Consider the following 13780-nt stretch of genomic DNA (forward strand, 5'->3'; position numbering starts at 1 on the left):
ATTTCACAATATTTTTATTTATCAGTTCAGTCATGTGAAAAAGAAAGTACATCCTCTTGAATTCTGTGGTTTTACATATCAAGTTCTACATTTAGGTAAATACAACCTCAGATGAACAACAACACATGACATGTCATGTCGTGTCATGGTTCATTTAACAAAAACTAGGCCAAATTGGAGAAACCATTTGTGACAAACTAAGTACACCCTTACTTCTTCTACACCCTTACCAAGACTTCTGGAACATTGTCCTTTGGACAGACCAAAGTGGAGATGTTTGACCATAATGCACAGCACCATGTTAGCACAAGTTTAGTTAGGCCAAAGACTATAGAATAACACAAGACGAGTCACTCGTATTATTATGAATGAGAGAAAGTGCAACGGGCAATATGGCGGAATAAGTCCCGCCTTCTAAATAAGAGCCAATCGCCGATTGGTAAAGTCATCGCGTCATTGCAGCGGCCGTTAGAAGCTCTGGTTCCTATAGAAACAATCAGACGCGCACCTCCGAAATGAGACACAAGAGACGTGCATTTAGGACCGAGCATGCACATTAGCTTGATTCAGCCTGGAAAATACAATTTTTTTGTCATGAATCGAGCGTTTAGAAACAAAATGTATGAGACAGTTGTCAGATTTCACTGGTGATTTCAAATATGAAATTGAATCAAAAGCTTGGCAAACAGCTTTGGAGAATTTAATGTTTCCCCATTCAAAGAGATAGGAGCTGCACTTGGATGCCCAAGAAGCGTTTCAAAGATGGCCGCCAAGTGAAATGACTTGTCTTAAAGGGACTTTGGTTAGGGTAATATTAGTTTGGCGAATAGCATATCAGCACAAACACCTCATACCAATTGTCCATCACGCTGGTGGAGGGTTGATTATTTTTGGCTTGTTTTCAGCCACAGGACCTGGGCACCTGGGCACCTTGCAATCATTGAGTCAACGAACTCTTTCTCTATACCAAAGTATTCTAGAGTCAAATGTGAGGCCATCTGTCCGACAGCTAAAGCTTGGCTGACACTGGGTCATGCAACAGGACAATGATCCAAAGTACACCAGCAAATCTACACCAGAATGGCTGAAAAAGAAAAGAATCAAGGATGTTGCAATGGCCCAGTCAATATCCAGACCTCAACCTGACTGAAATGTTGCATCGGGACCTTAAGAGAGCTGTGCATAAAAAAATCCCCGCAAATCTCAATGAACTGAAGCAATGTTGTAAAGAAGAGCTGGCCCAAAAAGCTGCTAAAAGTGGCTCTACAAGCTATTGAATCATAGCCTGTGTGATCAAAAACATCCTTCCCTGAATTAACTCCGTGAATCAGAGTGGCTACTGAATCAACATGACTCATTTATTAAACTATGAGTTATCATTACTTTCAATGATCCATCTCAAGATAAAGCAAGTTTTGTGTTCTTAAGAAACATAAAGGAGAACACACACACATACACACACATACTTGTATATATGGTTTACAGGGACTCTCCATAGACATAATGGTTTTTATACTGTACAAACTGTATATTCTATCCCCCTACACTACCCCTAAACCTACCCATCACTGAAAACATTCTGCATTTTTTGAATTTAAAAAAAACATAGTTTAGTATGTTTTTTAAGCTATTCAGTTTACGAGGACACAGGAAGTGTCCTCATAAACCATGTTTATGTTGTAATACCCATGTCATTGTACACATTTATGTCCTCATAAACCATGTATACAAGAACACACCCACACCCACACACACACACTGGGTTTCCATTTTTACATGGACATTCCATAGACATAATGATTTTATCCCCTAACCCTAAACCTACTCCTAAACCTCCTAAAACCTACCTACAGTCCTTAAGAGAACTACGGGATTTGTGAACATTGATTTGTGGCCAGGATTAACTTTTAAGGGGATTCCCTGAGGGGCTGATAGTTTGAGACCCTTTTGACCTAGAAATCATTACACCATACGAGATCGACCAGCCCAATTTTTGACACTCAAATCTGGTAAGATACTTAAAAAAGAATGTAATTTCATAGCTTTTATTGAGTGACCTTAAAAGGGCCAATATAAGACAGAAATAGTGCTTTTGTGCCTGCTGTGTGTCCTATTCACGCTCTGCAGAGCATGGCAAACAAGCATGTGAACACAGCAATCAGACAAAATGCTCAACATTAACTGCAAAATGACAGCAACACATCTGAATAATAAAAAAGACAGGAAAAAAAGGAGAAAAAACATCGGTCTCTCTCATGCTCTTTATTTAGTTGTAAAAATGAAAAAAGAAAAAAAAAAGTAGCGGCGTCATGTTAACTTAAAGGTCAAAGCATCAGTGGTAATAAGGGTGGCGACCTTTATTACAGACGGACAGATCTGAGCAGACAGCCATTACTGATCTCCTGCACCACTCCTGCTCCAGGCGTTTTGTCTATGAAATGTCACACGCCATTCCTTTGGCCACATTTTCAGAAGAAACCATGCTGACAATCCCACAATTAAGGTTAAACAGTTATTTTATAAATTTCTATGAAAAATAGTTATAGCACTTCTTAAAGTGATACGTCATACCTGGTTTTTCCCTTTTTGCTAAATTTTCTTTTAAATGATAAATTCAGTTTGTGACAGCTTTATCTGGGTTTAACACGTCTGGATTTGTGCAACAGTAATTCCCATTTAGAAGGCTTTATTCTCCGCAATAATGAGTAACACTGAATTTTTACAGTCAAACAAATGCAATTAGATCACACCATTAGAGTCTCGTTTTAACTGGCCAGACGGAAATCTGTGTTTTTGTTGTCTGGCTGCCATTTTAGTTGAACTGCCTTTTAAATCGTTTTAAAGATTAATGTCTTTGTGGTCAGAGAACAAAAGCAAAACCTTGGCCAAATGGTCAAGTACCACCCTGAGAAAAAAGCTGAATTATTCTTTTGTACTTCCTGTTCTTCCCAGAAAGAACAGAGTTAGACTTTAATTAGGTCCAACAGCTGATTCCAGTTCAAGAGGATTTTTTTTTTTTTTTTTTTTTGTAGCAGAGGTGGTAAAATAGGTTTGAAGGTGTTGTTTTGTTCTCGTCTGGGCTTATACAGCTTCTTTGATTTGAGGTTTCTTCTTTTACAGATTCAGCTACAACATAAAAAAATGTTCAAAGTTTCAGTAAGTTTTTTTTTTTTTTAGCATCACTTAAAAATAAAGGTTCCAAAAGAGGGTTTTTTACAGTGATGCCATAGAACCATTTTTGGTTCCCCAAAGAACCTTTCAGTTCTTAGAACTACTTTTTTTTCTTAGTATGAAGAACATTTTAAAAATCTAAAGAACCTTTTCCACAATAAAGAAGCTTTTGTTCAATGGAAAGTTTAAAGGTTCACTGAACCCTCAGTGTCAATAAAGACCCTCTGTTTTTATGAGTGAAGGATGCAAAGACATATTTATTTCTAATTCCATTTCATATAAATGCCTTTGAACTTTCTATTCATCAAGGAATCCTGAATAAAATGTATTACAGTTTCCACTTTCCACAAAAATATTAAGCAGCAAAACAGTTTTCAGCACTGATAATAAGAAATGTTACTTGAGCAACAAATCAGCATATTATGATTTCTGAAGGATCATGTGACACTAAAGACTGCTGAAAATTAAGCCTTGCCATCACAGGAATAAATTTTGCTCTGATCTGATCAGACTCTTTTAAAATAGTGGTAGCAAATTCATTTTAAGTACTGAACCATACAAGTCACGGCAGGGAAGAGAAAAGAAAGCAGAAAAAGGTGGAGGAGGAAGACTTATCGAACAACAACTGAATGAAGTGAGGTGGAAAATGAAAGGTGACACAGAGTTTGTTGCCTTTCTGGGTCATCTTAGTTTGCAGTGACGACCCTAGCTGGTTCGTACATTAAGAGTTTTGAAATTTGTATTAGAAAAAGTTCTTTAAACCAAAATAACATTGTCACCATTGCAATTAGAAACATTATGCAATTCTAAAATAGATTCATATGTTGGGCTGCTGGTGTGACATAATTTAAAAAAAAAACAGTATGTATCCTACATTAATCAGGGGTCATTAGACCCAACTCACAACATACTACATGATAAATCCATTATGTTTGTAGACGATAAATACAGTGTCACTCGCAGAGTCACTCAAAACTGTAGGGTGCTGGAGGTGTGAAAAGTGTGTAACAGCAGGTGCTAAATGCTTTTGAAAAAAAAAAAAACACAAATGTGTCACTGCTGTTTCTGATGCATGAAAAAATTAAAAGCAACCTAAGCACTTCAGTAGCTGTGACCAGCTGTGCCTAGGCTAAAAAAATTCTCACATATGCTTTTATACAGGCCTATAAAATAATAGAGTTACACGCACAGCAAATGTAGCACACAAAAGTGTAAGATCTGGTTGAAACAGAATTAATTAATTATTTTTCTATCTTGTAAACATGCGCAAGACGGACGTCCTTGACATGCCCTGCCTCTGCTTTAATAGTGGTTATAAGAAATCCAACTTTTAAAAAATCAATGAATAAAGAAAAAAAAAAAAAAAAAAAACATATTTCGAGACTCTTCTATATTTTCCATTTCTTCACACTGCCTCTCATGAACGCCCTGCCTAACTATTTTTGCCTGTTTCACTGCTCGTCATTTAATATCTTTAAATATACTGATTTTGTTTGTTTTTTGCATGTACAACTAAGATGTGGCAGGATATAACACTTAATTTAAACAGTACTCATTAAAGTCACTCCAGCACTAGAGATCAAATCCTGGTGCTTTAGCAAAGATGGTGCTTTATTGTGACTGCTGAGCATCAATTTAACTTAGGACCGTAACCACCATAGACATTGAGGGGGACAAGTCCTCCCCCCCCCAAGAATTAGAAACGTCCAAATCAGTCTTTGTCAGGTGAGTTCATGTTTTTTTTCTTTCACTTCCTTTCATTGGAAAAATGGTACACGTTTGTTGTGTGAAAAGCTGCAATAATACGTCCCACAATAGAAAATGTCAAAAGGCAAGATTTTGCCAGTTTCCAACTTGAAAAGGCTGTGTGGACAGTATATAGAGGCAATAACAGAGCCGCCGGATGGCCTGGATTGCAGCAGGGAGACAAAAAAAAAAAAAAAAAAAAAAAAATCACTTTCGCCAAGATATATCCTTTTATATATGGTTGCTCTCTACATTTTCACAAAGGTAAGTTAGAGATTTCTGTTTTCTAAAGTAGGAAACATTATATTAACACATTATTTTTTTGGATTATATGTGCTATGAAGCAACAATCAATTAAATTTATTAGTGGAATTTAAAGCTGCTGTCATAAGTTTTGCCTCTTTGTCGCCATCTCTGTTTGAAACCTGCAATTGCAGTTATATGCAGAATTATTATCGTTACGTGGGTTGTGCATCGGCACGGCTCCTCAGCGCGGATGAATCTAATGTTTGCTGTCAGTCAACACATCGGTGGATACTGTACTTCAGAATCACAGATTCAACGTCTTAGAAGTGTGACCAAAATAAGAATTTTTACTGGAAAATGTCATCTGAACAAGTAAGTAACATGTCTGCCACTTTTCTGACCAACTGAGGGAAAAAGCATTACGCATACAATAAATCACGCTACCAGTGGTGATTAAATCTAACGATCGCTTAGCTCAGATCATGCCAAACCTTGCAAATTACTATTACTATTATACTTTGTTCTCAAATTGTTAATGTTAACAACATATGAATTGCGTGACTGTGTATTTAGTGTATATTAGCGTTACCTGTAGATTTCAATTTCTGTAGCCACTCCGCAGTCCAACGTCTTTTGCTTTTGACTACAGGTTAATCTCCAGTTGTCACTGATGATTGTCATTTGGACCTTTCTGGATTACAATCCGCCATCAAAATGATAAGTTTTATTATTTCAGCTGCTGTGAGAAAAGGCTATAAATGATCCGCCACCAGCAGCATCCTCACATGATATAGCTACTAGCTGGGACTCCTTCTTTATGTAAACAGACGTGACGTAGTGACGCAAAGATGAATGGCTGCATGCTCGAATTTCCTGCAGAAACCCACCAGTACCACTCTTATTATAAAACATTATTACAAGCTTACCATTGTAAATCGAGCTAAGGTAAGGAGATGGTTTTGAACACTGGCTGGTTGTGTACTTGCTCAAAAATTGATTTTGGATCATCAACCAGAAAAAGTTACGGACTGCAGCTTTAAACTGAATCCCTTTACTTTAATATGTCTATATTTTTTAATTCTTACAATTTTGCTAAGGCTTTTTACATTTTTATACTATATTTTTGCTCGGTATATACTGGATTATAATTTTCTGACTACTTTTACAGCTGTTGCCCTATGTTATACCTAAAAACCTTGTGTCATTGCAGGTCAACCTGCTTAAAGATTATGGAGACTGACCCCAACTGAACACCATCCCTACATCAGGGCAACACCAGCATTAACACACAGGGTCTCAATCAGCTCCCTAGTTCAGTAGTTAGGGCACTGATCAGGGTGTCACCCATTGTAAGGACTGTCTCATTCGCAAATAAAAAATATCAGTTCTGCTCTTCATTAATATCAGTGACGATATTGTATAAAGAGGATGTTGTCATGTTGCCAGAAATAGTTATCAGTGTCCTAATGTGTAATGAGACAGGGTCCTTGCCAGTGCCTGAATTTGTGTACACAATATACTGATTCAAGAGCTCAGGATCTGATTGAGACACACACAAAAACACTAAGTAATGAAGTAAGGAAAAACACTATGCAGCCAGCTGAGACTGTGATACACCACGCTGGAGAATGTGATTGGCTTCACATTGAGAAGACGCAGAAGGCTGGAGGAGATGGTGATCTGCATGTGCAGAAGTAAACCGACAGCTGCAGCATAGACTTGATAAGTACAGGGTGTCTGATGTTTGTTTTGGAGATGATGATGATGATGATGATGATGTTAATGTACTATACACGTCTCCCAAACCAGGGAACCTTAATGGCATTACATTATTACAGAGTAGCAGTGATTATTGACTGTTTTGAGATTTTCAGAGAAACCATCCAATCTGAAAGCGCATGCTTGAATCTTTTGTAGAACTGTAGTGTAGAAATGTGCTGATGTATCGCACCTAGAATACTATATATAGTTTTTTTTATATGTATAAACTATATATAAACTTTGTTTACTTCCACTGTGCACATGTACAGTTTAAGAATACATTATGTGCTGATGCTTTATCCAGTCAAACATGAACATGTACAATTACATTTTTCAAAATGTGGTGTTCTTTATTGTCTTCTTATAATCAACACTTCAACAGCTAAATGAAGTATGCAAAACAAATGTTGTACACATAAGGTAAGTGATTTGTAGTGGGGTTTTTTTGTTGTTGTTGTTTTTTTTTGTTTTTTTTTAAATGAATTCACAGGTATATGCACTTATACTGGAAACAAGATAGTTAATAATATCCATGAGCCATAAACCAGATATTTGACTTTATCTATAAATGAGGATGGATGCAGCAATGTGGGGTCGGCACTCCAAGTTATTACGGGCTGGTTGTATGGATAGTGTGCGCAAACACTCAAGGAATTTTTTCTTGATACATACAGTGCTGCTTGAATGTTTGTGAACCCTTTAGAATTTTCTATATTTCTGCAAAAATATGACCCAAAACATCATCAGATATTCACAGAAGTCCTAAAAGCAGACAATGAGAACCCAATCAGACGAATGAAACTGTTTGTTTGGTCTGTCTCAGCGGTCTAACAGCGCTCATCAATGCCAAAATGATTGAGATGGCCAATCAAATAAAAGTATGCGGGGTTTACCATTCACAGAAGCAAAGCCTCAATTCCAGCACGAAGTGTCAGTTTAAAGGTGCAGTAGGTGATCTAAGAAATGCTAACTTTAGCCTGCTAGCATCCCACCCTCCCTACAAATTGCCATCCAAAGCTACGCCTCCTCCAAAACACATAAAAGTGCACAGACCAGAAGCAATGTTGCCAGGGTTTTCCCACACAATTGGGATATTTTGAAAATGCAGATGCGGGAAAAATTACAGAGCTGATTAGATGATTAGACACTGTCACTAAGCTAATTCGTAAAGGTACACAAACTACATAAGCTACATTATGTGTTACTATCAAAACACATCAAAATCGAATCATACCATGTACCTACCTACACTCTAAAAATGCCGTTTAAAAACAACCCTATTTGGGGGGTTGTTTTTTTAATCAGTGCTGGGTCAGTCAATTTGATATTGGTTTTTATTTTTAAATAATAAAAATGCACTCTAAAATCTCTATACATATAGGACAGGAGCAGTTCATATAATCAATGGCAAGTCAGTCTTTTACAGTCATAAAACACTCCAAAACATTTAGTAGCCTAAATGTTTTAGGACGTGGCAGGAAACAGCAGCCAATGGGAATCTGTGGAAAGAAAGCTGGTATCAGTAGGCTGTTCCAGTTCATTAAATGGCAATCTTGTATATTCGTTTTTGAAAAGTTACATAAAAAACAGCTTTACCTTGTGCCATCTGTCTCATCTATCAACAGTAAAACGCATAGCGCACTAGATCAATAGCGCTCCTATTATAGTCAGTGGAGCGCACGGTAACTTTGTTACACATGACAGCGATGTCGCGTCGTGTTTTAGCCCTGGTTGCGCATTCGTTTGACGGCCGTGAAATTTCCATGGTGGCGCCGGCGCGTCGTTCACTTTGAGTGTAGATCCGGTGTATGCTGAGTTTGCAGAAGGTTAGCGTTCTAAGTAGACTGTGAGGTACATGTAAACAAAAAAGGTAAAATGCGAGACTACAGACGTTTTCCTCTATGTACATTAATAATTTGATAAGAATACAATGTAATACAAACCTTGATTCCATTCAGGAATTTCCCCTGAATAAGTTTTCTCTCAGAACAGAAAACAAAATGACCGTTAAGTTCCAGTTTTAACCGGTTTGGCACAGACTACCCAACACTGGGTTACATTTACCCATCGCTGGGTAGGTATGTGAGGGGGTTCATTGACATTAAAAATGACCCAGCACCTGGGTAAAAAATAAATAAATAAATAAATAAATAAAATAACCCATCGTTTATAGAGTGACCCAGAGCATGGGTAAAAAATAATAAAAAATAACCCAATAAAATTACCCAGCAGGCTGAACCCTGCAAGAAATACTGGAACCATGGCATAATTTTTTCCACAGGTGATTTATATTTACAAAAACACATTTAGACCGCTTAACACAGTGAAGAGCTCAAAAGAATATCACTGGAATGAAGGTTTATGACTGGTCAAACGCTTTAGGACCTGCGTTTATATTAAGCCCGGAACACACCAAGCTGACAGATGGCGGTCGGGCAGTTTTTGTTCGTCGGCCGACTAAGTTTTCTCAATGTGTTCCGCACCGCCGGATGAAGTTGGTCCTCTTCGGATTTTTTTCGGCCGATTCAGCGTCGGAGCTCATCAGCCAGTTGGGCCATCTGATCATTCTCATTGGCTGTTCGGCTACTGCCACCTGCTGGTACGGAAAGGCATTTCTTCTTACGCAAGCGCAGAATGGACATGCTACTTGGCCGTCGGATGTCGAGGGTCGGTTTGGTGTGTCAGGGCAACTCTGGACCCAGACGCTGCCGACGTGAGCCAACCCCGCAGTCTACTTTTGTCACCACTAGTTCGTTGGCGTCGGCTTGGAGTGTTCCAGGCTTTAGAAAAGCTTTCCATCGCTGGAGAGAGCTAAGTGGGAAGGCCTGAAAACAGACGCGGAGGCTGCTTTGATCCCGCTTCTTTTGTGAGTAACACGGTTTTGATTGTCAGGGTGTGCTGTTTGCGACTAACAACTAACACTTCGTATTTACTCGTGTACTGTACATTCATTTTTTGTGCTTCCTTGTCGTTCGCTCATCAACTGCGTTTTATTTTTCGTGAAGCATTTTGTTGAGCATCAGCTGTGATAAACAGACATCCACTCGCATTGCGTGTGCAACAGTGGCCAGATAGTGAGAGTTTTACAGTTAATCCACTGCACACTGACGACCGCTAGAGAATGAGGTGTTTAGCATCATTGGTAGTGCATTCCCCTTGCATGCCAGCAGTGATCAGGCGGGATTCGAGACCGACTCGGAGAAGGGTGGTTAGTATTGGAGTGTGAGTTTTGGAGGCAGAGCAATGAAGAGAGGGGTGGGTTTGTTTGGGTTGATTTCAAATATAAAGAGTTTCAAATGTCCAGCGTTGTTTAAAATCTACTTACCGCATCTTTAACGTTGAAAGAGAGTGATGTAAGGTGAAGAGCGAAACATAATGTCAATTGTTTTGCAATAGAAATATTAAACAACCAACAGTAACATCCGGTGATGCAAACTACTTGACTTTTTTTCTCAAATATGGCCACTTTGAATTGAAAATATGCATTTACATGACTAATGTAATCCCTGAGTGACCCCCCACCCATCCCCTCAATCAGACACACAAAGAGAAAATCTTCACTGAGCATTCCTCTCAACGGTCTCATGACTACTTTGTCTAAAACCTATTTAAAGCGCATCTCCTGATGAGGCCAAGCAATTAGACCCAACTCCACTAGCTCTCAATTCTTCTGTCTCTCTTCAGCACAGGACAGACTGCTGGGAAAGATAGAGCTGCACTCTGCCTGTTTATCATTTCAAATTATGTGGTAATTGTCTGCCCTAAATTATAGGTGCAGAAGATGATTATTACTGCATTGTTTACCACTCCTGGATGCCTCAGATCAGGCTGATGCTTACATGCCTCCCTGTTGCAGAGGAACGAGACAAAAAGAAAATGGAACAAAATAGAAAAAGACTAGACTTTGTGTCAATGCGTCAATTAATTGATGCAATCAAATGACAGGGACAATGACTCACCTTGTTCCAAAAAAACAGACAAACCCAGTGACATTTTACACGTACAATCAAAACTCATGATTACAGTCTGTCTCATGACCCTACATTAAATGGGAAGCACATAAACATCCATATGCCCTTGTGGTGTGCGGAATTGGACAGGAAAGAAATATACATAAGGGCATGTAAGCAAAACAGACTGTAAATGAAGTTTTTTAGATCTCATTCCTAATGGTCAATTATGATATCAGAGGTAAATTGCACAACAAAGACCTGCATAAGCACAGCTGGGCTGCACGTGGCTCATTCTGTTTTTTTCCCCCTCTTCATCTCTCTTTATTCCTTTAATACACAGTAGGTTTTCACTCCTCCATTTTGTCTTCACCACATGCTCCCACACTTTTGACACTCTCACAACTGTGATTCATCATTGCAAGCAGCCACCCCGTTCACATCCTGTCATTCAGTGCCAACGAAGAGACAGACCTGTTCCCAATTCCTCACCCTTCTCCTCTCTCCTTTTATGCCATCTTAGATAAGGGCACTGGGCTACATGCTGCGATCGGGAAATTCAATTACCCATCTGTTACATAAACATTTGTTCAGTAATTCAAACGAATAGTCCTTCAGTTTCATTAGGCATCTGGCACAGTTTTACTGACGTGGTAATGTAGAGTATTGTGAGTGGCACGTATTAATGGTTTGTGACAGGGTTATAAATACAGAAACAAAAAATGTTGACAACCCCCACAAAACCGATAAACTTTTACTTTGTGCTATATTTTGCATGTGTGCATTTTTATATCTTGAAAAACAGAATGTTGTTTGAGGGAAACAACAGCTTTGCATTCATTTGCAGGGAGTATAAGCACCATGTAAACAAATAACCGTAGTTTAAATATACAGTGAAACCTTGTGTCAGAAATGTGCAGTAGTGATTTCTGAACTTTCATTCTAACTCTAGCAGCAAAAATTTGTTAATTCCTCCATATATGATGAAATCTGTCCATTTCAACTTGCCATTAAAAGCGGCACTAGTGTTAGTTACATTTTCAGGATAATATATTATGTGCCATATTTGATAAAAAGAGAATTTAACTAATAATCAACAGATATTGTGTATGAAAAGTGCATCAGATTAAGAAAAAACAAAAGAAAAAAGTAGATAAAGATTGGTTTGATTTAAAATACAAAAATACAAAAAAAAAAAAAAAAAAAAAACATTTCCTTCCAGTTCATTTAGCAGTCCTAGTACGAAGACGTTTCTTGATAAGGTTTTCACTCTCTTTCTCCCTTGGATTTCGGCCAATGATCTGCAAGAAAGTCAAATGTCAGCAGTTACCAAGAATGTAATTTTAGAATAAAAATAATGTAACTTTACATTAAAATTAATTGAAAACATTTATACTTGTCAAGTACACTATCGTGTCATTAAGATTTGGGGTCATTTTGGGGATCAAATTGATTAAATGTGATATTTCTACAGAAGATTGCTATTTCAAATTAGGGGTTGAACGACTTTTATATAAAAAAAAAAGAACACAGAATTTTTAAAGTCGACATTTATGTGATTAAAGTCGAGTCGACTAGCCGCTGATGATGTCATTAATGAACAAATAAACCTGAACCTCGAGCTGAGACTTGAATGCGGGTTGCCTTGTGCACAGCTATGGCATATGACAGCGCTGCCCACAAGCCTATTGCTCCTACATAACAGCTTATTTTTTATCAGTTCTTTTATCCTTGGGTCATAATATTTCTCACAGATTTCTGTTTGTTCTAAATCAGATACAGACAAAGTAGCACAGTAAAAATTAAATTTATATGAATGCATTAGTGAGCGAGTGATTGTGTGTGTGAATTAATTCTACCTGGCAGCGTCTCTCTACCAATAGTGAAGCTTCGAGTTTCAGTTACTAAGAAATGAAGAGTTCATTTGCAAAAACCGATAAACAGCACTGACTGCAGTGCGTTATTCTCCACATATAGCACGTTCTGAACCCTAAATGCGTTTTGTCAGAAAAGCCGGTACTGTCCACTGTCAAGGCATCGCGAGTTTACTTTTTACAGCAGAAACCGACAAGTGCCCCATGTTTGTGTACAGAAACTCAGAAGTCCGTTTTAGCGAATCAGCGCACAGTATTCAGGTCAGGTGACAAGGCTACTAGTCACTTAAAAAAGACACACTAGCTGAGGGGAGTTTCGTCAAAGCTGACTAAAAGTGATCGAGGATTTATAATTTCAACTCCTGCAAGTCCTTGTTCACCATACATGTCTTACATGCTGAACCTTTGGTTGTCCTTTTGCGTTTGTGTGTGCTGATCTGTGCAAACGTGTGTTTGAGTGTGTTTTAAATGCAGTTACAAAGCAATTACTTGGTTTTGTTTAATTCTGAAACATGAAATGTGGAGTTATCTGCTTTTGCCAAAAAAACAAACTTTTAATACATATAAACATACTTTCAATGAACTTTGATTTAGTAAGTTACCTGTATTTTTTGAGTTTTCATTACTTAAGCAAAACAACCCAACTGCAGTTTGATTGATATTACTTGGAATGCACAATAAAAAAATAAATAAAAAAAACATGATTTGTGAGAATCAATAAAAACAAATCTGTTTTTGCAAATGAACTCTTCAAATACTTCTCAGTACTCTTGCTAGAACTTCTCAGTTTATAACCTATTTTACTGATAAATCAGAGAACAGTGTTGACAATAAATTTCTGTGCTACTGAATATTTCTGTGTGCGCAATCTGCACGTGATGTGTGCGCTACCGTCTGAATGTGTGCGTTACAATTGTGGAGCGCTCACAGAGTATGCATTTATTTGTCATTAACTGTTGGATACGGAGCATAAATATGGACTTAAAGATTTCTTATCCTGTTTCGCCCTCTATAGTTGTGCCATAATCAGCG

The 13780-nt window shown here is 38.0% G+C and overlaps 1 protein-coding gene across 4 annotated transcripts in view; it reads right to left on the reverse strand.

Annotated features, from left to right (window-relative positions):
• Positions 1 to 11487: 11487 nt before the first annotated feature.
• kif20ba (kinesin family member 20Ba) overlaps positions 11488 to 13780 on the reverse strand; it is a 31220-nt gene continuing 28927 nt past the window's right edge. For all 4 annotated transcript variants that reach the window (XM_051868782.1, XM_051868781.1, XM_051868779.1 and 1 more), the window contains one exon: positions 11488 to 12175. In XM_051868782.1, the coding sequence (XP_051724742.1) occupies positions 12098 to 12175 (78 nt within the window). In that variant the 3' untranslated portion in view covers positions 11488 to 12097. The remainder of the gene's footprint in view (positions 12176 to 13780) is intronic.

This window comes from Ctenopharyngodon idella, chromosome 17, assembly GCF_019924925.1.
Source record: "Ctenopharyngodon idella isolate HZGC_01 chromosome 17, HZGC01, whole genome shotgun sequence".
Classification (NCBI taxonomy): Eukaryota; Metazoa; Chordata; class Actinopteri; order Cypriniformes; family Xenocyprididae; genus Ctenopharyngodon; species Ctenopharyngodon idella.